Source organism: Tursiops truncatus, chromosome X (genome assembly GCF_011762595.2).
Source record: "Tursiops truncatus isolate mTurTru1 chromosome X, mTurTru1.mat.Y, whole genome shotgun sequence".
Lineage (NCBI taxonomy): Eukaryota > Metazoa > Chordata > Mammalia > Artiodactyla > Delphinidae > Tursiops > Tursiops truncatus.
The window spans coordinates 69,510,021-69,536,759 of record NC_047055.1 but is presented as its reverse complement, the minus strand read 5'-3'; the positions used below and the strand labels follow the sequence as shown (position 1 = coordinate 69,536,759).

At 45.0% G+C, this 26,739-nt stretch overlaps 2 protein-coding genes across 2 annotated transcripts; one reads left to right on the top strand and one right to left on the bottom strand.

The window, feature by feature from the left end:
- Positions 1–1,321: 1,321 nt before the first annotated feature.
- On the bottom strand, positions 1,322–4,310 carry LOC117310192 (actin-like protein 7A). Its single transcript, XM_033849294.1, has 2 exons — positions 4,288–4,310; positions 1,322–2,672 (listed from the first exon to the last, which is right to left on the bottom strand). Exons 1-2 carry the CDS (start codon positions 4,308–4,310, stop codon positions 1,322–1,324), a joined length of 1,374 nt encoding a protein of 457 aa, XP_033705185.1.
- An 11,545-nt stretch (positions 4,311–15,855) lies between these two features.
- On the top strand, positions 15,856–17,178 carry LOC117310191 (actin-like protein 7B). Its single transcript, XM_033849293.1, is given in 1 exon segment — positions 15,856–17,178. A coding segment is annotated over 1 exon segment (1,323 nt).
- The last annotated feature ends 9,561 nt before the right edge of the window (positions 17,179–26,739 follow it).

The window sequence follows — 26,739 nt, the reverse complement described above, 5'->3', positions numbered from 1 at the left end:
AGGTGTTTACCTCTGATATTTACATCAGCTGTGTGAGGTAGGCATTTGAATTCAATTTTACAGGTGAGCAGACTCAGGTCACACAGCTAGTTGGTAGCAAAACAGTTTCAAATCACAGAGTCTAAAGCCCATGTTCTTTCCACTATTTTATGCTGCCTGCCAGTGTTGGAGACAGGGCAGAGAATGTACTGGGGACTCCTCTAAAAAACGGAAGGTCCAATTATAAACTGCCCCGCAGGAAATGCCACAGAACATGCTGGGCTCTGGAAAGGCTTCCCGGACCATGAAGATCTTTATGTTCCTTCAGTTCCTTAGTTGGGTTAGAATGACCAGCATGGACCAGCCTCCCATAAACCCACACTGCAGAACTGGCAGCCTTTATCCCGCACCCATTCCAGACTCCAGTTGTATACCCTGCAGGTTGATGGAGAATCCAGTCTGGTTGGAGAGGAGCATCTGCTGCTTGAAGTGTCTGGAGAATGGCTGTGGGTTGCATCCTCATGACCTTAGTGCTGATAACCCAAGACAAATCTGCCCCCAATTTTTTAAAGGGGGAAATCTATATAGCATCTATTCCCTGAAGAGTTTTTCCCTTAAGATACACATATCTTGCTCATAATACACCAGGCTTCAGCAGCCAGTCACCATGATGGCTTGGTAAGAACTGGTATCGAGACATAAATGACTACTGGAACTAAAAGAAAGTACAGTTAAAGCAGGCATCAGACATCTTCATCAGCTCTTTCCAAGTCTTCAGAGTCACTGATCAAGTGTGAAATGCACTCTGCTGCTTTGTGGGCGACTGAACCATTACAGCATACTTCCTGTTGGTGTTTATTGAAAGGGATCGTCTTATAGGCCACAACAGCATTTGCTCTATCTACCTAGTCTATCTTTATCACACTCCCCCTTCCAAGCAGAGTTTAACAATACTGTAGTACCTAAAGTGGGGAATATACAAAATAAGGGACAGAATAATTTTAGAGGTAGTTTCTCCCCCCAATACGTAAGCAATTAAACTATAAGCTACGTCTTTTTGGTCCATAATCACTCCCCCCTTCTCCCCCCCCACCCCCCGCACTGCCCGTCTCCTTCACCCAGCCCCCGCTGTTGTTTTGGCAAATGGACATTTTAAGGCAGATGCTGCATGTATGAAGTTCTCATTGCATGAGGAAATAGAGAAACACATTGTGGAGGGAAACGCAAGGATTGTTTAATGCTGCAGGAGTGAACTGGCTGGCTCAGCTCCCTATGTATGGGATGGGTGCTCACCCAGCAAAGCTGACGCATGGCCACCACAGCAACCATGCTTCATCGGAGTTCAGAAGCACCTTCTGTAGAGGAAGAAAGGCCCATGTTCCTCATACTCAAAGCGGTGGACCCACAGTGGTTGGAAGCCCTGAAGCGATGGTAGGAGGGAGCCACCCGTCCACACTGCAGTGTCTCTTTCGGGCAACACGTTTACCTGGGGGGTGTCATTAGGACACATGCTTCTCAGCTCCTTCTGCAGATGGTTAGGGAAACCGCTGAGCATGGTGCTCCCCCCACAGAGTAGGATATACCCCATGAGGTCTCGTTTGAGGGTGATGTCACACTTGTTAAGGCAGGACACTGTCTGGGTGTGGAGGCCCAGCTGCATGGACTTGATCAGAGAAGGCTTGAAGAACATCTCTGAGCAGAGGAACCTTTCCTGGCACAGGTATATCTCCTGCCCATCCAGCAGGGTGTACTGGATTGTATGCTCAGTAGCTGGGACTTTCTTCTCTTCAGTGGGGACCAGGGCCACAAAGCAGCATTTCTTCTTGATGTCCTCCACAATGCCCAGCTGGTCCTCAGTGAAGTGTTTCCCCAAATTGTTCATCAGGCCCATTAAGTAGGTTGTCAGGTCAGAACCCGCGTAGTCCAGCCGTCCAGTGATGCTGGGCAAAGGATAGCCCTCGTAGATGGGAACTACATAGGACACACCGTGGCCGACCTCCACAACCAGGCCAGAGGTCCTTCCGTAGGAGTACATGGACAGGCGGGACTGGTAGGCGATATGCATTGCGGGAGTTTTGAAGGTCTCAAACAGCATTTCAGCATACTTCTCTCTATTTGTGTGTGGTCTCAGGGTTGGGTCTGAAACCAAGGCGGCGTGCTCCTCTGGGGCAATCTTCATCTCTTGATGGAAAAGATATTCCCAGATATCCTGCACTGTATCCCAGTCCATGATGATGCCATGTTGCAGAAGATTAATTAGCTTGAGACAAACTTCTGGGTTGATAAGCTCGTGCCACACAAATGTCTCCTTGTGATTGTCCCCGGTTTTGGCCGTCTCCATGTAGGGTTTGCCCACTGTGGGTGAGATCATGTGGGTGGGCTTTGGCAGCCCGGCAAAGCCACATTTACAGTAGCCCGTGCCAAGGTCCACGACCACTGCTTTGGTCAACTCTAGCTTGGGCTTCTTATTGACCACAGGTGATTTTGTAGGTTCTTCTGGCTCTGAACGGTTGCGGCGAACCCACACTGCCTGCTTCGCTGGGCCGTCCTTTAACGAGGCAGTCTGGAGGACCTGTGTCTGCAGGGAGTCCTGTTCACCCGTTCTCTCGGAAGGCCAATCCCCTATGATTGCCGCCTGTGGAGCCCACACGCTCTCAAGAGCTGTTTTGCTCTCAGAAAGTTCCTCAATCCCACTGGCCTCAAGGCCTGAAAGGCTTAAGTCAGAGGGCAACTTGAGAATTTCCCCAGTGATGACACCACTGATTATGACATAATCCAGTGTCCCAGGGCTTTCTAGATACTGGGAACCTTTGTGTGGGTTTGTGTGGGAACTTAACCTCCTGTGTTAGGGTAGATTTGAAATAGTGTTTCTGAAGGGACTTACTTTTTACTAAATTTTGTAGTAAACCTGGTTTATCCAATCAATTAATATTCATTGAGTGCTTACTATGTGCAAGGCAGGCAGCAGTGAAAAAAAAAAGACAAAAATCTCTGCCCTTGTAGAGTTTACATTCTAATCAGTGGGGGTTGGGGAGAGGCAGACAATAAACAAAATAAATATATGTTAGAAGATGTTAATGGCAAAAGAGAAAAGGAAGCAGGGAAGGCTGGGGAGAGGGTGGCTGTGTTAATGTGCCATGTAGTTTTCTCCCTGAGACAGTGACACTTGAGTGAGGACCTGAAGGAAGTGAGGGAGAGTGCCATGTGTATATCGGGGAGCAGCAGGTGCAGACGACTGTGGGTTAGAGCAGGGTCTGTAAACTCAGGCCTGCAGCCTGTTTTTCTTAATAACGTTTTATTGGATCACAGCCATGCTCATTCGTTTACATGTTGTCTATGTCTGCTTTTGTGCTACAACATCAGAGTTGAGTCATTGCAATAAGTACTGTATGGCCTGCAAAGCTGAAAATGAGTATCGACTATCTGGCCCTTTGCAGAAAAAGTTTGCCTATTCCCAAGTTAGAGGATTCCAAGAAGACCAGTGTGACTGCAGTGGAGACAGCAAGGAAAAGTAGAGATGGGAGAAGGGGTGGGGGATGGAGAGCAGCTCACGTTAGGTCTCATAGGCCTTTGCTAGGACTTTGGCTCTAACTCTGTGTGAAGTCAGAAAGCACTAGAGAATTTTGAGCAGAGAGTTGACACCATTTGATTTAGATTTTAGCAGGACCAATGGCTGCTATGGTGACCGTGCCAAGCACTTCTGTCCCGCCTATTTCTTAGGGCAACCTGCAGAGGAATTATTTTTGGACACATATTTGCACACATACTCCTCCTTTGTCCAGGTCATTGGGTTGACAATGAAATTAGACCCTACAGTCCCACTGATGAGAACACTGAGGCTCTCGGGTACATAGCTCACCCAAGGATATCCAGCCAGCAGTGCCAAGTTCTGCTGACTGCGACTTCTTCCCAGGGGTGTCCCTTGATGGGACCCAACATGTGTCTCTGAGGCTGCTTGGCCACTGTATCACATGCCATCTCTGAAGCTGGGCCTGTTGGTGCTGACACCTGCTGCTCTCAAGGCGCCCAGGATCCATCCTTATGTTATGTAGCACTGTGCTCTTAATAAGGAGGCAGTCACTACAATGGTGGGCTTTCTCCTTTAAGGAAGTTACTGGGGATGCTCTTTACTCCTTTTGGGGTATGAGAGAAGAAAAGGACCAAGTCTAGTTTCATGAGCCTTGTGACTATGTGATAGGGGCAGCTTCTTGGTTCAATGGGTAGAGGAGGAGATGGTATTGAACTTTGAAAGAAGAATAGGAAAGTACTTTTCTCTATGCCTGGCTGCCTGAGAAATAGCTTACTTACCTCTGCTTTTCAGGGGTTTGCATGGCCAACTTGGATTGTCTGACTTTATTTCAAGAGAACTTGTATGACAACCAAAGTTGTATTTAGTTTAGAATCATCCATTTTCCTTCTCCTCAACCCACCTCTTGATTTCTGAGAAATATGCAGCTGCTTGGTACATTTTTACTGCCCTGGAGTCCTGTAAGAGGCTCTACTAGTTTCCTATTGAGGCTGTGACAAATTACCACAAATTTAATGGCTTAAAACACAAATTTATTATCCTGCAATTCTGGAGGTTAGAAGCCCACAGTCAGTCTTAGTGGGCTAAAATCAAGGTCTCAGCAGGGCCTCGTTCCTTCTGGAGGCTCTAAGGGATAATCCTTTTCCAGCTCCTAGATGCTGCCTACCTTCCTTGGCTTGTGGCCCCTTCTTTCATCTTCAAAGACCTCTCAGACTTCTGCTTCCATTGTCATATCTCCTTATCTGAACTTGACCCTCCTGTCTCCCTCTTCTTAAGATAATTCTGATTACTTTGGGCCCACCTGGATAATCAAGCGTTGTTAATCTCCCCATTGCAAACTTCTTAGCTCACATCTGCAAAGTCCCTTTTACCATGAAAGGTAACATATTCACAGGTTCCAGGGATTCAGATGTGGACATCTTTGGGGGACCATTATTCACCCTCTGTCACTCGACCTGTGCATCCCACTTCACTAAGACACTCAGAGCATGACATGCTCTGTTTCACAGGCTCCTCCCCCACTGCTCATGCTTGCTGTCCTTAGTGCTTTCTGTCATCATAGGTGGGAGAAATGATGTGCTAGCTTAAGGCCAATTGCTCCATCTGTAAGGTCCATGGGCACAGGGACTGTCAGGGTCCATCCCCACATCCTTCAGGCTAAAGCCAATGGACCCATTTCACTCCTTTTACTTCACCTCTCAGGATTATGCATACTTGGATGCTGTCTCCTGATGGAAACCCTTTTCCCCTTAGCTTTCACGTCACCCTTTGTGACCCTTCTCTCTGGGTCAGCACACAGTGGTATCAATGACGGAAAGATATAAAGACTGTTGGCACACTGAACCCAAAACCTCCACTGCCTGGCACATGCAACCCTGCACACTTGTCACCAGCCATCTAAGGCGTATGTGGGCTCCTGGGGTCTCTGGTGAGGTCCCTCTAGGTAGAGACACTCTATGTTGCTCATACTTTCTTGGGCCGTATTTTCTCATGGGATAACACCTACTTTTGCTCCTCTGGCCCAAGACCAAAAAAAACATGAGATGATCTTTCTGGAAAGCAACGCTGAGGCTCTCCCCTATCGTGGAGAAAGAAAACGTGAAAAAATTAGACCAAGAAACACATTTCTCCCTGAGGTGGTATCCTTGCTCCTAGTTTTGTTTTTTGGGACACCACCCACCCTTGACCTTTGGAGGAAAGGTGAACCAGGCCCTGTAGCTTTAGCAGCTATGGAGGGAAGAAAGAGAATCTAGTAAGGAAAAGGCCAGTGTACAACATTTCTTTTCACGAATGCAGATTCCTAGATCCCACCCCCACCTTACTGAATCTGAATGTTTCGAGCCTAGGACTGTTGAGACCTAGGAATCCAACTCTTCAATATGTTGACATTTGGGAAACTGAGTCAAGCTCCCAGCAAAGAAAAGAATTCCTTGTCAGACAGACAGTGAGCCTCATTCCCAAAGCTCAGCCCTCAGTGTGATAACCCCAATTCTAAGACTAACCAGTTCCCTCGAGGTGGAAGGGAAAGGAGCTGTCTTCAGAAGGTGGAGATACTCTGTTGTTTCTCTTTCCCGAGCTCCATAATCCACAGCCTAGTGGCCTCTGGACATCTCTAAGTCAGCATGCCCCAAATGGAACTCATTGCCTTCCCCTGTATAACCGCTCTTGCCCCTGTATCCTCTGTCTATATACGAGGAGCCCTACCATCCACCTAGATGCTCAAGCCTGAAACCTGGAGGCAGTGGATAGGGATCAAGCTGATGAGGGGATATAGCACTATCAAAATCAGATTCGACTAACATTTTGAGTAGTTTGCCCAAGCTCAGATTATAATAATGAAGCTATATTTGAACTCGGGTCTTCTGAGTCCAATTCCTTACTCCTCTTTCTATTCTGTACTGCCTTTCCATAAGGAGTGGAAGAAGAGGAGGCTTAGGGGGGTCCACAAGCATCGCCTTTAAATAGCTTAAGTGTTGTCACATGGAAGAATTAGCTTGCCTTGCACAACCTCAAAAGTAGACCCAAGACCAATTAATGGCTTCTTCAGAGAGGTACAGATGTCAATCCAATGTGAGGAAAAGTTTGTCCCTCACAGCTGTCCATGCCAGATCAAGTGTTTAATCCTCAGGTTCTGTGATTTTGAGACACCACCAATGGAACTTGGTGGTGCTCATAACTGTAATCCTTATAAAGTTGTTGCCCACATAATCCAGTTCCAAGAAACAATTCAGCAAACAGAAATCCCCACGAGTTATTTATTAATGTTCCACAGCAGTATTTCTTATGTCTTAACAATCCCTCTTTTCTTTCCTATCCACGTCAACTAATCCTTCAACTACTTCTGCCCTTATTAATTTCCTTAGCCCCAGTTGTTTCTCTTCCCCTCTTCCTCCTGTTTCTTTACCAAAGCCCTAATCTGTCTTTTTTTTAGAGCGGTGACAGTTTGGTACAGAGGACCCTATGGGAACCTAATGAATTTGTTTGTTCTCGATGACAGACCATCTTTGCTTGGGCAGAGGAAAGGGATTCATCCTTCCCTCTTCCTCACTCCCCACATCTAATCATCTAATGTAAACGCAATGCTAGAGGCTAGAGATGTCACAGGAGCCTATGTGAAAGGGTCTCAAATGTTAGACTAAAAGCTTGGATTGAATTGAGGACAGTTGAGAACCAACAAATTAGATTAGATTCTACCTTCTGAATTTCTTTAGAACCTGCCCCTTCCTTTTTTTCCCACACTATCACAGCCCTAGCTTAGGCCACCTTCAAGCCTTACAAGAATTTCTTCAACATCCTCCTTTTAGATCTCAGAGACTTGTCCCTCCATATTACAGCTAAACATGAATCATTCTAAGATTTTGTCCTGGAAACCAAATCTGACCACTCACCTGCTTAAAGGCTTCATTGGCTCCCCAGCTGTTGTCAGTTTAATCCAAGCCCTAACCTCTAGCATTTGAGGTCCTCCCTAGTTGCTCCCATGACTGCCTTATCCTGATCTATTTTTCCAAACACTTCAACTACTGGAAGCTCTCCACCATGCCTCCCTCGAGTGTTTGCTCAGGCTGTGCTCTCTGTTCTGGATGGCTTTCCCTCCCCTTAGCTACCTGACAAATATCCACCTATCTTGCAGTACTCTACGTAGGCAGCACCTTTCTGAAGAACCTTCTGACTCCCTCCCTCCGTTGTGCGCCTCTGTTCTTCCAATAGACGTACACCTGCAAACTCCTCTGCATCCATTCATCTTCTTCCCAACTAGACTGGGCACTGCTTGTGGCCAGGTTTCTTTCATCAGGGCCTACACACTCTCTTTTTTTTTTTTAACATCTTTATTGGAGTATAATTGCTTTACAATTGTGTGTTAGTTTCTGCTTCACAACAAAATGAATGTTATACATATACATATGTTCCCATATCTCTTCCCGCGTCTGTCTCCCTCCCTCCCACTCTCCCTATCCCACCCCTGCAGGTGGTCACAAAGCACCGAGCTGATCTTCCTGTGCTATGCGGCTGCTTCCCACTAGCTACCTCCCTTACGTTTGGTAGTGTATAAATGTCCATGCCCCTCTCTCGCTTTGTCACAGCTTACCTTTGCCCCTCCCCATATCCTCAAGTCCATTCTCTAGTAGGTCTGTGTCTTTATTCCTGTCTTACCCCTAGATTCTTCATGACATTCTTTTTTCTTAAATTTCATATATATGTGTTAGCATACGGTATTTGTCTCTCTCTTTCTGACTTACTTCACTCTGTATGATAGACTCTAGGTCTATCCACCTCATGACAAATAGCTCAATTTCGTTTCTTTTTATGGCTGAGTAATATTCCATTGTATATATGTGCCACATCTTCTTTATCCATTCATCTGATGATGGGCATTTAGGTTGTTTCCATCTCCGGGCTATTGTAAATAGAGCCGCAATGAATATTTTGGTACATGACTCTTTTTGAATTTTGGTTTTCTCAGGGTATATGCCCAGTAGTGGGATTGGTGGGTCATATAGTAGTTCTATTTGTAGTTTTTTAAGGAACCTCCATACTGTTCTCCATAGTGGCTGTATCAATTTACATTCCCACTAACGGTGCAAGAGTGTTCCCTTTTCTCCACACCCTCTCTGGCATTAATTGTTTCTAGATTTCTTGATGATGGCCTTTCTGACCGGTGTGAGATGATATCTCATTGTAGTTTTGATTTGCATTTTTCTAATGATTAGTGATGTTGAGCATACTTTCATGTGTTTGTTGGCAGTCTGTATATCTTCTTTGGAGAAATGTCTATGTAGGTCTTCTGCCCATTTTTGGATTGGGTTTTTTGTTTTTTTGTTATTAAGCTGCATGAGCTGCTTATAAATCTTGGAGATTAATCCTTTGTCAGTTGCTTCATTTGGAAATATTTTCTCCCATTCTGAGGGTTGTCTTTTGGTCTTGCTTATAGTTTCTTTTGCTGTGCAAAAGCTTTGAAGTTTCATTAGGTCCCATTTGTTTATTTTTGTTTTTATTTCCATTTCCCTAGGAGGTGGTTCAAAAAGAATCCTGCTGTGATTTATGTCATAGAGATTTCTGCCTATGTTTTCCTCTAAGAGTTTGATAGTTTCTGGCCTTACATTTAGGTCTTTAATCCATTTTGAACTTATTTTTGTGTATGGTGTTAGGGAGTGATCTAATCTCAGACTTTTACATGTAGCTGTCCAGTTTCCCCAGCACCACTTATTGAAGAGGCTGTCCTTTCTCCACTGTATATTCCGGCCTCCTTTATCAAAAAGAAAAGGTGACCATATGTGCCTGGGTTTATCTCTGGGCTTTCTATCCTGTTCCATTGATCTATATATCTGGTTTTGTGCCAGTACCATACTGTGTTGATTACTGTATCTTCGTAGTATAGTCTGAAGTCAGGGAGCCTGATTCCTCCAGCTCCATTTTTCGTTCTCAACATTGCTTTGGCTATTCGGGGTCTTCTGTGTTTCCATACAAATTGTGAAATTTTTTGTTCTAGTTCTGTGAAAAATGCCAGTGGTAGTTTGATAGGGATTGCATTGAATCTATAGATTGCTTTGGGTAGTAGAGTTATTTTCACAATGTTGATTCCTCCAATCCAAGAACAGGGTATATCTCTCCATCTATTTGTATCATCTTTAATTTCTTTCATCAGTGTCTTATAATTTTCTGCATACAGGTCTTTTGTCTCCTTAGGTAGGTTTATTCCTAGATATTTTATTCTTTTTGTTGCAATGGTAAATGGGAGTGTTTTCTTGATTTCACTTTCAGATTTTTCATCATTAGTGTATAGGAATGCTAGAGATATCTGTGCATTAATTTTGTATCCTGCTACTTTACCAAATTCATTGATTAGCTCTAGTAGTTTTCTGGTAGCATCTTTAGGATTCTCTAAGTATAGTATCATGTCATCTGCAAATAGTGACAGCTTTACTTCTTGTTTTCCGATTTGGATTCCTTTTATTTCCTTTTCTTCTCTGATTGCTGTGGCTAAAACTTCCAAAACTATGTTGAATAAGAGTGGTGAGATTGGGCAGCCTTGTCTTGTTCCTGGTCTTAGTGGAAATGCTTTCAGTTTTTCACCATTGAGGATGATGTTGGCTGTGGGTTTGTCATATATGGCCTTTATTATGTTGAGGAAAGTTCCCTCTATGCCTACTTTCTGCAGGGTTTTTATCATAAATAGGTGTTGAATTTTGTCAAAAGCTTTCTCTGCATCTATTGAGATGATCATATAGTTTTTCTCCTTCAATTTGTTAATATGATGTATCACGTTGATTGATTTGCGTATATTGATGAATCCTTGCATTCCTGGAATAAACCCCACTTGATCATGGTGTATGATCCGTTTAATGTGCTGTTGGATTCTGTTTGCTAGTATTTTGTTGAGGATTTTTGCATCTATGTTCATCAGTGATATTGGCCTGTATTTTTCTTTCTTTGTGACATCCTTCTCTGGTTTTGGTATCAGGTTCATGGTGGCCTCGTAGAATGAGTTTGGGAGTGTTTCTCCTCTGCTATATTTTGGAAGAGCTTGAGAAGGATAGGTGTTAGCTCTTATCTAAATGTTTGATAGAATTCACCTGTGAAGCCATCTGGTCCTGGGCTTTTGTTGGTCAGAAGATTTTTAATCACAGTTTCAATTTCAGTGCTTGTGATTGGTCTGTTCATATTTTCTATTTCTTCCTGATTCAGTCTTGGCAGGTTGTACCTTTCTAAGAATTCATCCATTTCTTCCAGGTTGTCCACTTTATTGGCATAGAGTTGCTTGTAGTAATCTCTCATGATCCTTTGTATTTCTGCAGTGTCAGTTGTTACTTCTCCTTTTTCATTTCTAATTCTATTGATTTGAGTCTTCTCCCTTTTTCTCTTGTTGAATCTGGCTAATGGTTTATCAAGTTTGTTTATCTTCTCAGAGAACCAGCTTTTAGTTTTATTGATCTTTGCTATCGTTTCCTTCATTTCTTTTTCATTTATTTCTCATCTGATTTTTATGATTTCTTTCCTTCTGCTAACTTTGGGGTTTTTTTGTTCTTCTTTCTCTAGTTGCTTTAGGTGCAAGGTTAGGTTGTTTATTCGAGATGTTTCCTGTTTCTTAAGGTAGGATTGTATTGCTATAAACTTCCCTCTTAGAACTGCTTTTGGTGCATCCCATAGATTTTGTGTCGTCGTGTCTCCATTGTCATGTGTTTCTAGGTATTTTTTGATTTCCTCTTTGATTTCTTCAGTGATCACTTCGTTATTAAGTAGTGTATTGTTTAGCCTCCATGTGTTTGTATTTCTTACAGATCTTTTCCTGTAATTGATATCTAGTCTCATAGCGTTGTGGTCGGAAAAGATACTTGATACAATTTCAATTTTCTTAAATTTACCAAGGCATCATTTGTGATTCAAGATATGATCTATCGTGGAGAATGTTCCATGAGCACTTGAGAAAAAAGTGTATTCTGTTGTTTTTGGATGGAGTGTCCTATAAATATCAATTAAGTCCATCTTGTTTAATGTATCATATAAAGCTTGGGTTTCCTTATTTATTTTCATTTTGGATGATCTGTCCATTGGTGAAAGTGGGGTGTTAAAGTCCCCTACTATGAATGTGTTACTGTCGATTTCCCCTTTTACGGTGTTAGTATTTGCCTTATGTATTGAGATGCTCCTATGTTTTGTCCATAAATATTTACAATTGTTATATCTTCTTCTTGGATCGATCCCTTGATCATTATGTAGTGTCCTTCTTTTTCTCTTCTAATAGTCTTTATTTTAAAGTCTATTTTGTCTGATATGAGAATTACTACTCCAGCTTTCTTTTGGTTTCCATTTGCATGAAATATCTTTTTGCATCCCCTTACTTTCAGTCTGTACGTGTCTCTAGGTCTGAAGTGGGTCTCTTGTAGACAGCAAATATATGGGTCCTGTTTTTGTATCCATTCAGCCAATCTGTGTCTTTTGGTGGGAGCATTTAGTCCATTTACATTTAAGTAATTATCGATCTGTATGTTCCTATTCCCATTTTCTTAATTGTTTTGGGTTTGTTATTGTAGGTCGTTTTCTTCTCTTGTGTTTCATGCCTAGAGAATTTCCTTTAGCAGTTGTTTTAGAGCTGGTTTGGTGGTGCTGAACTGTCTCAGCTTTTGCTTGTCTGTAAAGGTTTTAATTTCTCCATCAAATCTGAATGAGATCCTTGCTGGGTAGAGTAATCTTGCTTGCAGATTTTCCTCCTTCATCACTTTCAATATGTCCTGCTGTTCCCTTGTGGCTTGCAGAGTTTCTGCTGAAAGATCAGCTGTTAACCTTATGGGGGTTCCCTTGTGTGTTATTTGTTGTTTTTCCCTTGCTGCTTTTAATATGCTTTCTTTGTATTTAATTTTTGACAGTTTGATTAATATGTGTCTTGGCATATTTCTCCTTGGATTTATCCTGTATGGGACTGTCTGTGCTTCCGGAACTTGATTAACTATTTCCTTTCCCATATTAGGGAAGTTTTCAACTATAAACTCTTCAAATATTTTCTCAGTCCCTTTCTTTTTCCCTTCTTCTTCTGGAACCCCTATAATTCGAATGTTGGTGCGTTTAATGTTGTCCCAGTGGTCTCTGAGACTTGTCCTCAGTTCTTTTCATTCTTTTTTCTTTTTTCTGCACTGCAGTAGTTATTTCCACTACTTTATCTTCCAGGTCACTTATCCGTTCTTCTGCCTCAGTTATTCTGCTATTGATCCCATCTAGAGTATCTTTCATTTCATTTATTGTGTTGTTCATCATTGTTTGTTTCATCTTTAGGTCTTCTAGGTCCTTGTGAAATGTTTCTTGCATTTTGCCTTTTCTGTTTTCAAGATTTTGGATCATCTTTACTATGATTGTTCTGAATTCTTTTTCAGGTAGACTGCCTATTTCCTCTTCATTTGTTAGGTCTGGTGGGTTTTTATCTTGCTCCTTCATCTGCTGTGTGTTCTTCTGTCTTCTCATTTTGCTTATCTTACTGTGTTTGGGGTCTCCTTTTTGCAGGCTGCATGTTTGTAGTTCCATTTGTTTTTGGTGTCTGTCCCCAGTGGCTAAGATTGGTTCAGTGGGTTGTGTAGGCTTCCTGGTGGAGGGGACTAGTGCCTGTTTTCTGGTGGATGAGGCTGGATCTTGTCTTTCTGGTGGGCAGTTCCACATCTGGTGGTGTGTTTTCGGGTGTCTGTCGACTTATTATGATTTGGGGCAGCCTCTCTACTAATGGATGGGGTTGTGTTCCTGTCTTGTTAGTTTTTCGGCATAGGATGTCCAGCACTGTAGCTTGCTGGTCGTTGAGTGAAGCTGGGTGCTGGTGTTGATATGGAGATCTCTGGGAGATTTTCTCCGTTTGATATTATGTGCAGCTGGGAGGTCTCTTGTGGACCAATGTCCTGATGTTGGCTCTCCCACCTCAGAGGCACAGCACTAACTCCTGGCTGCAGCACCAAGAGTCTTTCATCCACATGGCTCAGAAGAAAAGGGAGAAAAAGTAGAAAGTGACAATTAGTAGAAGTAGAAAGAAAGAAAGAAGGGAGGGAGGATGGGAGGGAGGAAGGAAGGAGGGAAGGAAGAAAAAAAGAAAGAAAGAAGATAAAGTAAAAAAATAAAGTAAGATAAAATATAATAAAGTTATTAAAATAAAAAATAATTATTAAGAGGAAAAAAAAACAAAAAACATAAAAACGGATGGTTAGAACCCTGGGACAAATGGTGGAAGCAAAGTTCTACAGACAAAATCTCACACAGAAGCATACACATACACACTCACAAAAAGAGGAAATGGGGAAAAAATCATAAATCTTGCTCTCAAAGTCCACCTCCTCAATTTGGGATGATTCGTTTTCTAAAGGAGGGAAGGAAGGAAAGAAAGAACGAAGATAAAGTAAAATAAAATAATTAAAATAAAAATAATTATTAAGAAAAAATTAAAAAAAACAGAAACAAAAAATGGACGGATGGAACCCTTGGACAAATGGTGGAAGCAAAGCTATACAGACAAAATCTCACCCAGAAGCATACACATACACACTCACAAAAAAAGGAAAAATTATAAATCTTGCTCTCAAAGTCCACCTCCTTAATTTGGGATGATTCATTGTCTATTCATGTATTCCACAGATGCAGGGTACATCAAGTTGATTGTGGAGCTTTAATCCACTGCTTCTGAGCCTGCTGGGAGAGATTTCCCTTTCTCTTCTTTGTTCTCACAAGTCCCAGGGGCTCAGCTTTGGATTTGGCCCCGCCTCTGCGTGTAGGTCGCCGCAGGACGTCTGTTCTTCATTCAGACAGGACGGGGTTAAAGGAGCCACTGATGTGGGGGCTCTGGCTCACTCAGGCCGGGGGGAGGGGAGATCACGGAGTGCAGGGCGAGCCTGCGGCGGCAGAGGCCAGCGTGATGTTGCACCAGCCTGAGGCGTGCCGTGCGTTCTCCTGTGGAAGTTGTCCCTGGATCCCGGGACCCTGGCAGTGGCGGGCTGCACAGGCTCTCCTGAAGGGGGGTGTGGATAGTGACCTGTGTTCGCACACAGGCTTCTTGGTGGCAGCGGCAGCAGCCTTAGCGTCTCTCATGCCTGTCTCTGGGGTTTGCGCTTTTATCCGTGGCTCACGCCCATCTCTGGAGCTCCTTTAAGCAGCGTTCTTAGACCCCTCTCCTCACGCACCAGGAAACAAAGAGGTAAGAAAAAGCCTCTTGCTTCTTCGGCAGGTCCAGACTTTTCCCCGGACTCCCTCCCAACTAGCCGTGGCGCACTAACCCCCTGCAGGCTGTGTTCACGCCGCCAACCCCAGTCCTCTCCCTGCGCCCCGACCGAAGCCCGAGCCTCAGCTCCCAGCCCCGCCCGCTCTGGCAGGTGAGCAGACAAGCCTCTCGGGCTGGTTAGTGCCGGTCGGCACCGATCTTCTGTGCGGGAATCTCCGCTTTGCCCTCTGCACCCCTGTTGCTGTGCTCTCCTCTGCGGCTTCAAAGCTCCTCCCCTCTGCCACCCGCAGTCTCCGCCCGGGAAAGGGCTTTCTAGTGTGTGGAAACCTTTCTTCCTTCACAGCTCCCTCCCACTGGTGCAGGTCCCGTCCGTATCCTTTTGTCTCTGTTTATTCTTTTTTCTTTTGCCCTACCCAGGTACATGGGGGGTTTCTTGCCTTTTGGGAGGTCTGAGGTCTTCTGACAGCGTTCAGTAGGTGTTCTGTAGTAGTTGTTCCACGTGTAGATGTATTTCTGGTGTATCTGTGGAGAGGAAGGTGATCTCCGCGTCTTACTCTTCTACCATCTTCCCCTCTAGCTGTAGTTACCACCTACACACTCTTTAAGGTGACCTGGTACATTGGATTTGGAGGAACTTGGGTTAAAGTACAAACAAACACTCCAAGAGCTGTTTTCTCTTGGGCAAGTCATTTGCATTCTGAGCCTTGATTTCCTTAGCTCTGCCTACCTCCCAAGATTCTGTGAAGTGTCATGTGAGGTGCCTGCTACAGTGTTTGGCTGTAGTATTTATCAATACTGCTCAAGTATTTATCACCCTCTTGGCCAAGAAGCTGAGGAGGAAGAGGTGTTCAGCTAGTGAACGAGGGATTAGGAGTGAGGATATAAGGAGAGGGAGCAGAAACCTCTGAGACCCAAGTGTGGTTGGACTTCTAAAACTGTGCTGGCCACCTGCTCTGTCTGGGAGCAAAGTCGAGTTATGCCAATGGAGGTGGGGGTGATAGATCAAGGGCCTGCCAAGGCCAAGCCCTCCCTGGGCTGCCAGAATGGACTAGCCCGTGGTGACATCACAATCCTGAGGGGTTGCCAAGGCACTGCTGGAGGTGGACCTCTTATTTCTCCCCACGGAGCTCTAGGATGTGGACGTGAGAAAAGTGAGCAAGGAAGGCAAATGGAGACAAGGAACAGCCCTAGCCCCAAGACCATGGGCACGGCTCAGGGGGACCCTGGAGAGGCAGGCACGCTGCCAGGTCCTGAGGCTGGCATCCGGGACACAAGTTCATCCACTCAGCTGAAGATGAAGCCCAAGAAGGTGAGTAAGATCAAGGCACTCATCATTGACCTGGGCTCCCAGTACTGTAAGTGTGGCTATGTGGGCGAGCCGAGCCCGACCTACTTCATCTCCTCCACTGTGGGCAAGCTCTGCTCTGAGGCAGCTGACGCCTGTGACACCCACAAGCAGACCTACATGGGCCACGAGCTGCTCAACATGGAGGTGCCTCTGAAGCTGATTTATCCGCTAAAATACGGCATCGTGGTGGACTGGGACTGTGTCCAGAACATCTGGGAGTACATCTTCCACACGGCCATGAAGATCCTCCCCGAGGAGCATGCTGTGCTGGTCTCCGACCCCCTGCTCAGCCCCACCAGCAACCGTGAGAAGTATGCAGAGCTCATGTTCGAGACCTTTGGCATCCCTGCCATGCACGTGACCTCCCAGTCGTTGCTGTCCATCTACTCCTATGGCAAGACCTCTGGGCTGGTGGTGGAGAGTGGGCACGGTGTCTCACATGTGGTGCCCATCTCCAAGGGCGACGTGCTGCCAGGCCTGACAAGTCGTGCCGACTATGCCGGCAGTGACCTCACCAACTACCTGCTGCAGCTGCTCAATGAGGCCGGCCACAAGTTCACGGACGACCACCTGCACATCATCGAGCACATCAAGAAGAAGTTCTGCTACTCGGCACTCAAGCCAGTGGAGGAGCTTGGCCTGTGCCTGGAGGATCTGCGTGTGGATTATGAGCTCCCCAACGGCAAGCTCATCACCATCGGTCAGTAGCGCTTTCTGTTCACTGAGATGCTCTTCAAGCCCACCTTGGTGGGCAGCAACCAGCCTGGTCTCCCCAAGCTCATGGCCGCCTGCCTGAACCACTGCCAGGAGGCCGGCTTCAAGGAGGAGATGGCAGCCAACCTGCTGCTGTGTGGCAGCTGCACCATGCTGGACGGCTTCCCAGAGTGCTTCCAGAGGGAGCTGAGTTTCCCCTGCCCGGGGGACAGCCCCACAGTGGCTGCTGCTCCCGAGAGGAAGACCTCCGTGTGGACCGGCGGCTCCATCCTGGCCTCCCTGCAGGCCATCCAGCAGCTTTGGGTCAGCAAGGAAGAGTTTGAGGAGCGGGGCAGGGCAGCAAGGGCTGAGCAGTGGTGTCCCTACAGTCCAGGCCTGTGTGCAGACAGCCACAGGCCACTCTATACACATTTACAGAATTTCACATAAAATTTTAAGATGCAATGCCTCTTGTCTGGTCTGGATTTCTTGCTCTAGTGTGGTAGCAGAAGGTGGTGGTGAGTTGGGTTTAGGCATATCAGCACCTTCTGCTCTGCTGGGTGGGGAGCAGCAGGGGTTGGGGAGGCTCACTGGGCCCTCCCCCTCTGCTCTCCCCATGAGGGCAACATCATCATAGAGCCCAGAATGTAACTTCCTGTTCTATTAGCTCTTCAGGGTTCAAAATTCAATCCAACAGACACTCATACTGCTTGCTCACCCATGGACCAAGGGGGAAACAAAGGCTCAGATTAAGGGACAAGCTTGGGTCACATAGTTAAGTGGTGGGTGGGAGACTCACAACTAGGTGTCTGATTTCCGTCACCTGTTTCTGCCCCTGATGGTCACCTGCCCCCAGCTTTATCACTGCTTGACTGCCTCACTAACCAACCCTCACTACCTGCCCCCTTCAAAGGAACAGTCCATGGGTGTCTCCTGAGTGGGAGGGGCCATTTCTACCCATCGGTGGCCCTCTCCCTTTAGACACCTGCCAAAGTTGCAGCTATTTTTACAGAGTCACAAATAACCACTGAATCAGGAGGGTGTTAGAGAAACCAGAAGGCCATTTAGAAATCATGTGTTCTCTCCCTCCTGTAGAGATGGGGAAACTGAGGGCCAGGACAGAGGGGGCCATGTCAGTGGTTGAGCCTAGGTCTCCTGACCCAGGTCATGATTATTTCTAGAAGGGCAAACATGGTTACTTTAGTTTGGAATGCTATAGCAAAATACCACAGACGGGGTGGCTTATAAACCACAGAAATCTATTTCTTACAGTTCTGGAGGCTGGAAGGCCAAGATCAGGGTGCCAGCATGGCCAGGTTCTGGTGAAGGGCTTCTTCTGGGTTACAAACTCCTGACATCTGGCTGTGCTCTCACTTGGTGGATGAGATGAGGGGTATCTCTGGGGCCTCTTCTATAAAGACACTAAAGCCATTCATGAAGGCTCTGCCCTCCCAACGGTCACCTTCCAAAGGTCTCCCCTAATACCATTACTTTGGGCATTAGGTTTTCAACATATGAATTTGGAGGGAGGGGTGGGGGATTGGGAGGGTGGAAGCAAACACTCAATCTATAGCAATGGTTCTTAATGGTTAGCAACCATTAAGCACTTACCAAGCATCTACTATGGGTGAGGCCCAGAGCTGGAGACAGAAATGGCCAGAATATGGCCCTTCCCTTGGGATTACACACAGCTAGTGGGGGATCCAGTGGACAGTCACGTTGGTGGCTGAGCTCAGAGTTCCTGGGGGTAGGAAGGCGGAGGCGGTGTATTGGAAAGCTGCAAATGGAGAAAGAAGTGCTAGGCGTGGTGACCACTTAGTAGCTTTAGGGCTGAGGGAGAAGCCATCGAGTCTTGTGAGATTTTAGCTGGTGAATGACTGACTGCCTAGAAGAAGGTGGTTCCTGCCTCTTCTCCTACCCCACCTCCTGATGCGGCCCATGACCAGGGGTCCATGAGCAGTTGTCTGTGAAATCAGACATTGGTGAGCTGCGTAATCTGATGGGCTATCAAATATCTGTGAGCCAACTCTTACCTTAGACAAAGAGTCCGGATTTGGGGACAATCTGTGAGGCTGCCTCTGTCCCTGGCCTTGTGCGGGAGCTGCAGCTTTGGGAAAGAACCAGACATGGTCTTTATCACCTAACGCCTTGCCATCTAGGCCCTCCCTGTTGCCTAGAACTGGGTTTCTAGCCTGGAGTTTGAGTTCCTCTGGGGCTGACAGGGCCTTGGTGCTATGCAGGAACCTGGGCTCTTTCCTGTAGAGAGAGTTGCAGACTGGAGGACTGGAGGCTGATGGTGCCAGTAGACACATTTTATTCGGCCAGAAAAGTGTATAAATTTTTTTCTGGAATGTGAATTCTTTCAGTGGGGCCTATATTCTTGTGTTGCCAAAGTCTCTACCACTCTGATGTCTTCATATATACCTGCTGCTTCAACATAACTTTTGTTTTATTAGCCAGCATTCATTTCTGCTGCTTGCAACCCAAGAACATTTGCTTCATACTTATCCTAAATACCTGATGAGTTATAGAGAGGGAAATGGAGGCTTATAGAGGGGAAAGTGATGTGCCCCAAATCACACAGGCAGTAAATTAGTGCTGCATGTGCACGTTCTTCCACGTGCTCATCTTGACTATCTCTGAAAACCATGCCTATGTCTACCTCCCCGCCTCTACAATCTGTTCTTCCTTACTCCCCACATTCTCAGCAACTCCTCCTGTCTCCACAGTCACAGCTTCAGTGCCCTCATCTCCTGGTCCTCTCCTCTAAAAGCATCCCTGTGTGGCAGATGTTATAAAAACACTAATCACTTAATCTCTGGTGACTCTTATAATTGAAATATTAAGACCAACACTTCATTTATTTCCCAACAAAAAAGCTACTACACGTGAAGAATTTTTGTCACAGTATTAGAGAATGTCAGACAACACATTCACACTTTAGCGTGCTAACCTAAGCGTGTCAATTGGCCGTTGTTCTATATTCTCTTGTTTAGGTTTTTGTCCTCGAGGTTAAACTTGAGCTTCTTAAGGGCAGGAACTCGGACTTCCTCATCTTGTTTTTCTCTGGGCCCAGTGCAGAGAAATGGCATGGGGTGGGTGTTTAGTACATGCCAATGGAAGTGACTTACTCCCAGTCAGTGAGGTAGAAGTTACAAGTATCTTTCCATATTTTACAGGTGAGGACCCTGAAGCTTGCCGGGAGCCACATAGGAAGTGCCTTTGAGTCTCAGCACGGACGAGACCCTTAGTGTCAGCAAAGCTGGTGCTGTCAGGTGTAAATATGGAAAAGCAAAGTTCTCGTTTGCAAAGCTTCCTGCCTCCTGGTGGCTGGTGCCGTGTAATTGGTCTCTCTTGCCCAGTGCTGTAAGCTGGGCCCTTTCTGGAGGAAAAACCTGGGTTCCCGAAGACATGTGATCAGAGCCGGGGCCCCGCCAGTTGGCGAGGGAATCCCAGGGCAGGTGCTGGGCGTGGAGGCCACGGGGGCATAGGCTACCAAGGTGACAGAGAACTGACCTTCTCTGGGGGCGCTGCACCTCGCTCACTCGCACACCTCACATCTCCCTGTTTGGCCCCGGAGGATGGCTGGTTAGCCAGAGACGGGTAAGATTCCTCAGGGAAGGAACAACCTAAGACAGGCACAGTCGCAGAGGGGCCATCAGGAGAGAACTTGGGGGCCAACAGAGGTGGGGCATAGACCCTCACCCCCCCAACTTTGCAGGAGCCTGAACCCTCACCCCTTTTGAGAGAGGTCTCTTGTCCCCATGGCTGCTTCGCTTCCCACGCCCAGCTCAGATGAGAACCCAGGTAGCAGACCAGAGACCTGGCCAATGGCAACTGCTCTTCCACCGCAGCAGGGCTTTGTTTCCCATTTCCTCCGTGAACCACAGCTTTTCTCTGTGTGGAAGCAAAGCTTTCCTCTGTGTGGCTCCCCTTGTTTTCCCCTGCCTTTGCCTAAGGTGATTTTTATAGAATTGCTATTGGTGATGGGAAAAATGTATAGTTTTAATGCAGGGGTTTAAGAAAAACCCCAAGTTAGGGTAAAAATCAAGAGGAGAATTGTAACTACTTCGGCTCCTTTAATGATTATATTTGTTGGGGAAATACAATGGTGGGAATATTTCTGCAGTAGCTTTTTGATTTTAAAAGAAAAATTGTAAGAGTCATGGCCTCCCAGTGAAGTTATAAACATGTTGGAAAATACCTGGGTATGGTGGCGAGTTTTTATGCAACAGTGAGTTTAATCAATGAGTTTATGGTACAATGTCCGCTCCCATGGTTTTTTAGAAGTATAAAAAATAATGTGTATTGTTTTGATTATAAAGGTAGAAGAAAATAGTCTATAAATATTTACAATTGTTAAAAGAATAATGTGCTTGAGTTTGTGCTTTAAATAGTTGGCTGATTGAACAAAAATATATAGGTACAAGAACATTTAATTTTCTAAGGAAGATGATGAAACCGCAGACTGTGTTCCTGACGTAGATGTGACCAACATGTGACTAACCACAGGAGAAGAAAGAGACTCTGGGCAATGGGAAAATTACCTAACCTGTTTTAATCAATCTGCTGATGTAAATTACCTTTGTTTTGTGGCCTATGTGGGGGAGTTTTTGGCGTGGAAATGAAAATGTTAAATTTGAAAATGAGATCACTTTATAGTATAAAAGTTTTTGGAATCTTGAAAATAAATTTGTCAGATCCTTGCATCCAAGAAGAGGTGTCTTGAGTTCTGTCCACGCCGACTCCGTCTTCCCCTTTGGGTGAATCCTGTTCAGCTGGGGCTGGTCCTCGGCAAAGCTAGTAGAAGTTAAGAATCTTGTCCAAGTTTACCCACCTGGTAAATCACAGTCTTGTGCTAAATCAAAGTTCTGTGATTCCAAAATGCGTCTCTGCCCTTATCTCCTTTCTGAAAATTTTCAGTCTCTTTTACAAGAAAAAAAAATATGTGTAAAAGATTCCTTTCAAGTAATGAACAACAGGTATGATGTAATTTTCATAATCATCCCAAGGTATAAAAGTTAAGAATGCCAATCTTTTAGCAAAGGAGAGACAACTTGCCTGAGACTCCCAGAGACATAAATAAGCAAGTATTAGAGTGACATCATGTGGTAATGTCCTACTATTTAGACATGACAAGAGGCCTGTTATCCTCACTGCCTGTCTGGGCAGCCTGATCTCTCTCCCTCAAATGTATTACCAAGTTTGTCCTAAGAATTAGCTGCAAAAGGTGGGTTTCAGCAATTCACTTTATTATAATACAAACCATTAATGGTGTTTTATTTGATAAGTGTTTTTTTTTAAATCCTACATTTTCTTGTAATGTAGTGGTTCTTAACCAGTGAGGAGAGGGAATGTGGGGTATTGGTGATGCTGGAGCTAGCTCTTAATGGCTTGTGACAGTCCATTGTTAATGTCAGGAATTTAGCAAGCCAGTTAAACCATGTTGGTAGCTTGAAATAGGCCAAGGTAGAAGTATTGCCTTTTTTTTTTTTTTGCAAGTAGGCATTCCTGTGTCTTCTAAGGGGATTTAGTTCATGTATAATGCAGATGCACATTGCACACTAAAGAGGAGGGGGTAGTGGCTCAAACGGCAGATAAAAATTTCATGTTAATTTTTTCTTGTCCTGCCTTAAAAATAAAGTTTGCTTCCTCATAAAGACACAGCTCTATAAGGTCAGAACGCCTTTTACCACCTGTCCCAGTTCCACTTACCTTCAAGGCCCAGCCCAATGCCACTTCCCACCACTGTGGCCGACACACCAGCCTTGGCTTTATCAGCCACCAAACTCAGCAGAAAGGACGGACTGTGCCTTTTCCATCTCTGTGTCATGGCTCAGAGTAGGTGCCCTGGGGAAAGTATGCTCTATGTATTGCTCAGAGGCTCCCTAATTTGTATTTGCTAGTCCTGGACCTTTTGCTCTTTCCTCCCAGAACTCTGCAGAATTTCTAGGGTTCTCAGCTTTCAACTGGCTGCCTGTCAGAATCATCTTGGGAGCTTTTAAGAAAGACCCACGCCCAACTTCAGTACCAATTAAATCAGAATGTGTGGGTGGAGTGGAAGCACCAGTGTGATCTCACAGGCCCCCAGTGATTCTGATGTGGGAACCACTGCCCTAGGGAAGCCTCAGGCCCCACCTAGTCTTTCATTTTCATGAGCAGAAATGCCAAACATTTCAGGCAGCACTCGGTCTAGAAAAATGTTCTTTTCCTGAGATGGAACCTGAGAATCTGCCAATTTTCTGAGCCTTTAACATTCCAGAGACCACTGCATGGCTTCTGAAAGGAGTTTCACCCCTCCCGGCTTCTGCATTTGCATAAATATGTAGAATAATAATTAGGATCTAAATGAGTCATAGAAGAAGCAATAGGACTATGCTTAGTGAGTTCTTGGAAAGTCAGGCCAGAAAGCAGTGCTTTACGGATGACCCTTGAGCAATTGCAGAGACTGAGAGCCACTTCCGTGGTCTCAGGAAGGAAGCGTCCAGCAGGGAAAACCGTGAGGATAGGAACTGGATCAGCAAGAGCTAGCATGAATGTAACCCCTCAACCACAGCCTTGAGAAGCACCCCTCCCTCATTTTTATGGCCAAATAAATGGATATGGGGTTGAATTCTTCCAGGATCCCTTTCTCCCCCATCACTAAAACGAAGGCAGCTTGGTACATTTCCATAGCTCTAAGCACTTTTTTCATCTTCTTGTGGTTTGAGAGGACCAGGCCTCTTCTCCACCTCTCACCCTGGTGTGTGCATGCATACCTGCATATACACAAACCGTTATACATACATGTACAGGCATGTACACAGGGCATGAAGTCTCCTTAGAGGAATTTATTTCTTTGTGAAGGGGGGCATTAAAATGGAGGGCAAAGTTCTTGTCTTGGTCTTGTGGTTCTCAAATTTTTTTGCTTATTAGAGTCACCTGAGGAGCTTTCAAAACTTAATGCTGAGAACTTCTGGCTCATGGAGTCACCTTATTCTCTCAGGTCCTCCCTCTTACAACTAAAGCCCCCTGGACACTGACAGAGATTCTCTCCTTGACCAAACTCTAGCCAGGGTCCCCTGAGTCCTTTCTTAACTAAACCTCAACCTTGGCCTATAAAGACTGGAAAAAACACTAAAATAGTTTCTAACAGCTCAAGGCTGCATCCATAGGATGACCCCATACCCCCGTAGAATGTTTGTCTGAGAAAACTCAAGGATGCCCAAAGAATTTACTGTTTGCTCAAGCCAACACCCGAAGGAAGATAGGTTCCCTGTCTCCCAGCCTCTGTGAGAGGGTAGGAGCCTAATTTCAATAAGTGCCAGTTGGCAAACCCAGATGGGTTTCACAGAGACCAGCCCCTGCTTCCTGCATTTTTGTATTTTTTCACTTCTCTGACTCTCCTAAGCCCCTGCTTGACTCCCTCCCTATGCCTTCATTCTCCCTTTAAAATGCAGTCACCTTGGGACTTCTCTGGTGGTGCAGTGGCTAAGAATCCATCTCCCAATGCAGGGGACACAGGTTCAAGCCTTGGTCTGGGAAGATCCCACATGCTGCGGAGCAACTAAGCCCATGCACCACAACTCCTGAGCCTGAGCTCTAGAGCCCACGAGCCACAACTACTGAGCCCACGTGCTGCAACTACTGAAGCCTGCACTCCTAGAGCCCGTGCTCCACAACAAGAGAAGCCACCGCAATGAGAAGCCCACGCACCACAACAAAGAGTAGCCCCCACTCGCCGCAACCAGAGAAAGCCCACGCGCAGCAACAAAGACCCAACACAGCCAAAAATAAATAAATAAATATATTTTTTTAAAAAAGAGCAATAGGAGCATCTTTAAAAAAAAATGCAGTCACCTCTATGTAAATCAAAATGGAACTCTTTTCTCTCCTGTAATAGTATTTTATTGGTTAAAATCTGTTCTTACCACTTAAACTAATGTCTACCTTTGTTTAACTTTGATAATATGACACACCAAATAAACATAGGAAGACTCCAAAAAGTGAAAGAAGTACTTGTAGGCAAGTTGTTATTATCTTTAGAAATTACTTATATTAACTATATTTTCTTATTTTTCGTAACGCCCCCAAATGCCAGAGCAACACAAATTTTAAAAAATAAGAAAATATCTTTAATATAATTGGCCCAGTGATGAATGGATACCAAATAGACAAACACAGACTCTAAGAAAGCACAGTTAGGACTTCCCTGGTTGTCCAGTGGTTAAGACTCACTGCTCCCAGTGCAGGGGGCAAGGGTTCTATCCCTGGTCAGGGAACACAAATCTTGTATGCCGCATGGCATAGCCAGAAAAAAAAAAGAAAACAACTCTGTTTGGGACTCCCCTGGCTGTCCAGTGGCTGAGATGCTGTGCTTCCACTCCAGGGGGTGTGGGTTCGATCCCTGGTCAGGGAACTAAGATCCCACATGCCAAGCAGCGTGACCAAAAAAAATAGAGCAAAAGAAAAGAAAAGAAAACACAGAGTGGGTTTCAATGGGGCTGAATGCAGACTTGATCTCCCACTCCATCTTCCTGTGGCATGGAAGTGGGTGCCATGCAGTGGGGTAGTGTCAGTGGGTCCAGCATTGCTGTACCTCCAACCTCATGCAGCAACAATGAGGCAGAAAAAGGTGATTAGAGGTGAGGCTAGTTGGCACTTACCTCTCTCCTCTTCATTCTCTGGTGACAAGGGGGCCCAGTGGGAAGCTGATTTTACACCCCCACTTGGAGGCAAGTAATTTGTGGATATCAAGAAACTGATTATAAAGTTTATATGGAAAGGAAAAAGACCCAGAATAGCCAATACCACACTGAGGAAGAAGAAAAAATTTGGAAGACTAACACTATCTGACTTAAAAACTTACTTAAGGTACAATAATTAAGACAGTGTGGGATTGGTGAAAGAATAGACAAGTAGATCAATGAACAGTATAGAGAGCTCCAAGATAGACCCACACAAATATAATCAATTGATTGTTGACAATGGAGTAAAGACAATTCAATAAAGAAAAGATAATTTTTTAATAGAGTAGAACAATTGGAAATCCTTTTGCAAAAAAATAAACCTAGACACAGATTTTACACCCTTCACAAAAATCAACTCAAAATGGATCATAGACCTAAAGACAAACCTATAAAACTTCCAGAAGACAACATAGAAAATCTAGATGACCTTGGGATTGGTGATGAAATTTCAGCTGCAACACCAGAAGCACAATCCATGAATGAAAAAATTGAACTAATAAGTTGAACTCTATTAACAGGAAAAACTGCCCTGTGAAAGACACTAAGAGAATGAAAAAACAAGCCACAGAACGGGAGAAAATATTTGCAAAACAAATAATCTGATAAATGATTGGTATCCAAAGAACTCTTAAAATGCAACAGTAAGTAAATGAACAATCCAATTAAAAAATGGGCAAAAGAGGGCTTCCCTGGTGACGCAGTGGTTGAGAGTCCGCCTGCCGTTGCAGGGGACACGGGTTCGTGCCCCGGTCCAGGACGATCCCACATGCCGTGGAGTGGCTAGGCCCGTGAGCCATGGCCGCTGAGCCTGCGCGTCCGGAGCCTATGCTCCACAACGGGAGAGGCCATGGCAGTGAGAAGCCCACGTACCGCAAAAAAAAAAGGGCAAAAGATCTAAACAGACATTTCAACAAAGAAGACATACAGGTGGCAAATACACATATGAAGAGATGCTCATCCTATATAAAATATGCAAAATTGTACATCCACTTTAAAAGGCAAGTTTTTAAAAACCAAGCTATATGTATTCTTACCATATGATCTAACAATCACACTCCTAGATATTTACTCAATTGAACTGAAAACTTATGTCCACAGAAAAACCTACACATGAATGTTTATAGCATCTCTACTCTAGTTGCGAAAAACTGGAAGCAACTAAGATATCCTTAAATAGGTTAATGGATAAATGGTGGTACATCTGTACAATGAAACATTATTCAGGAATAAAAACTATGGACTTCAGTTAATAATCATATGTCAGTATTGGTTAACTAATTAT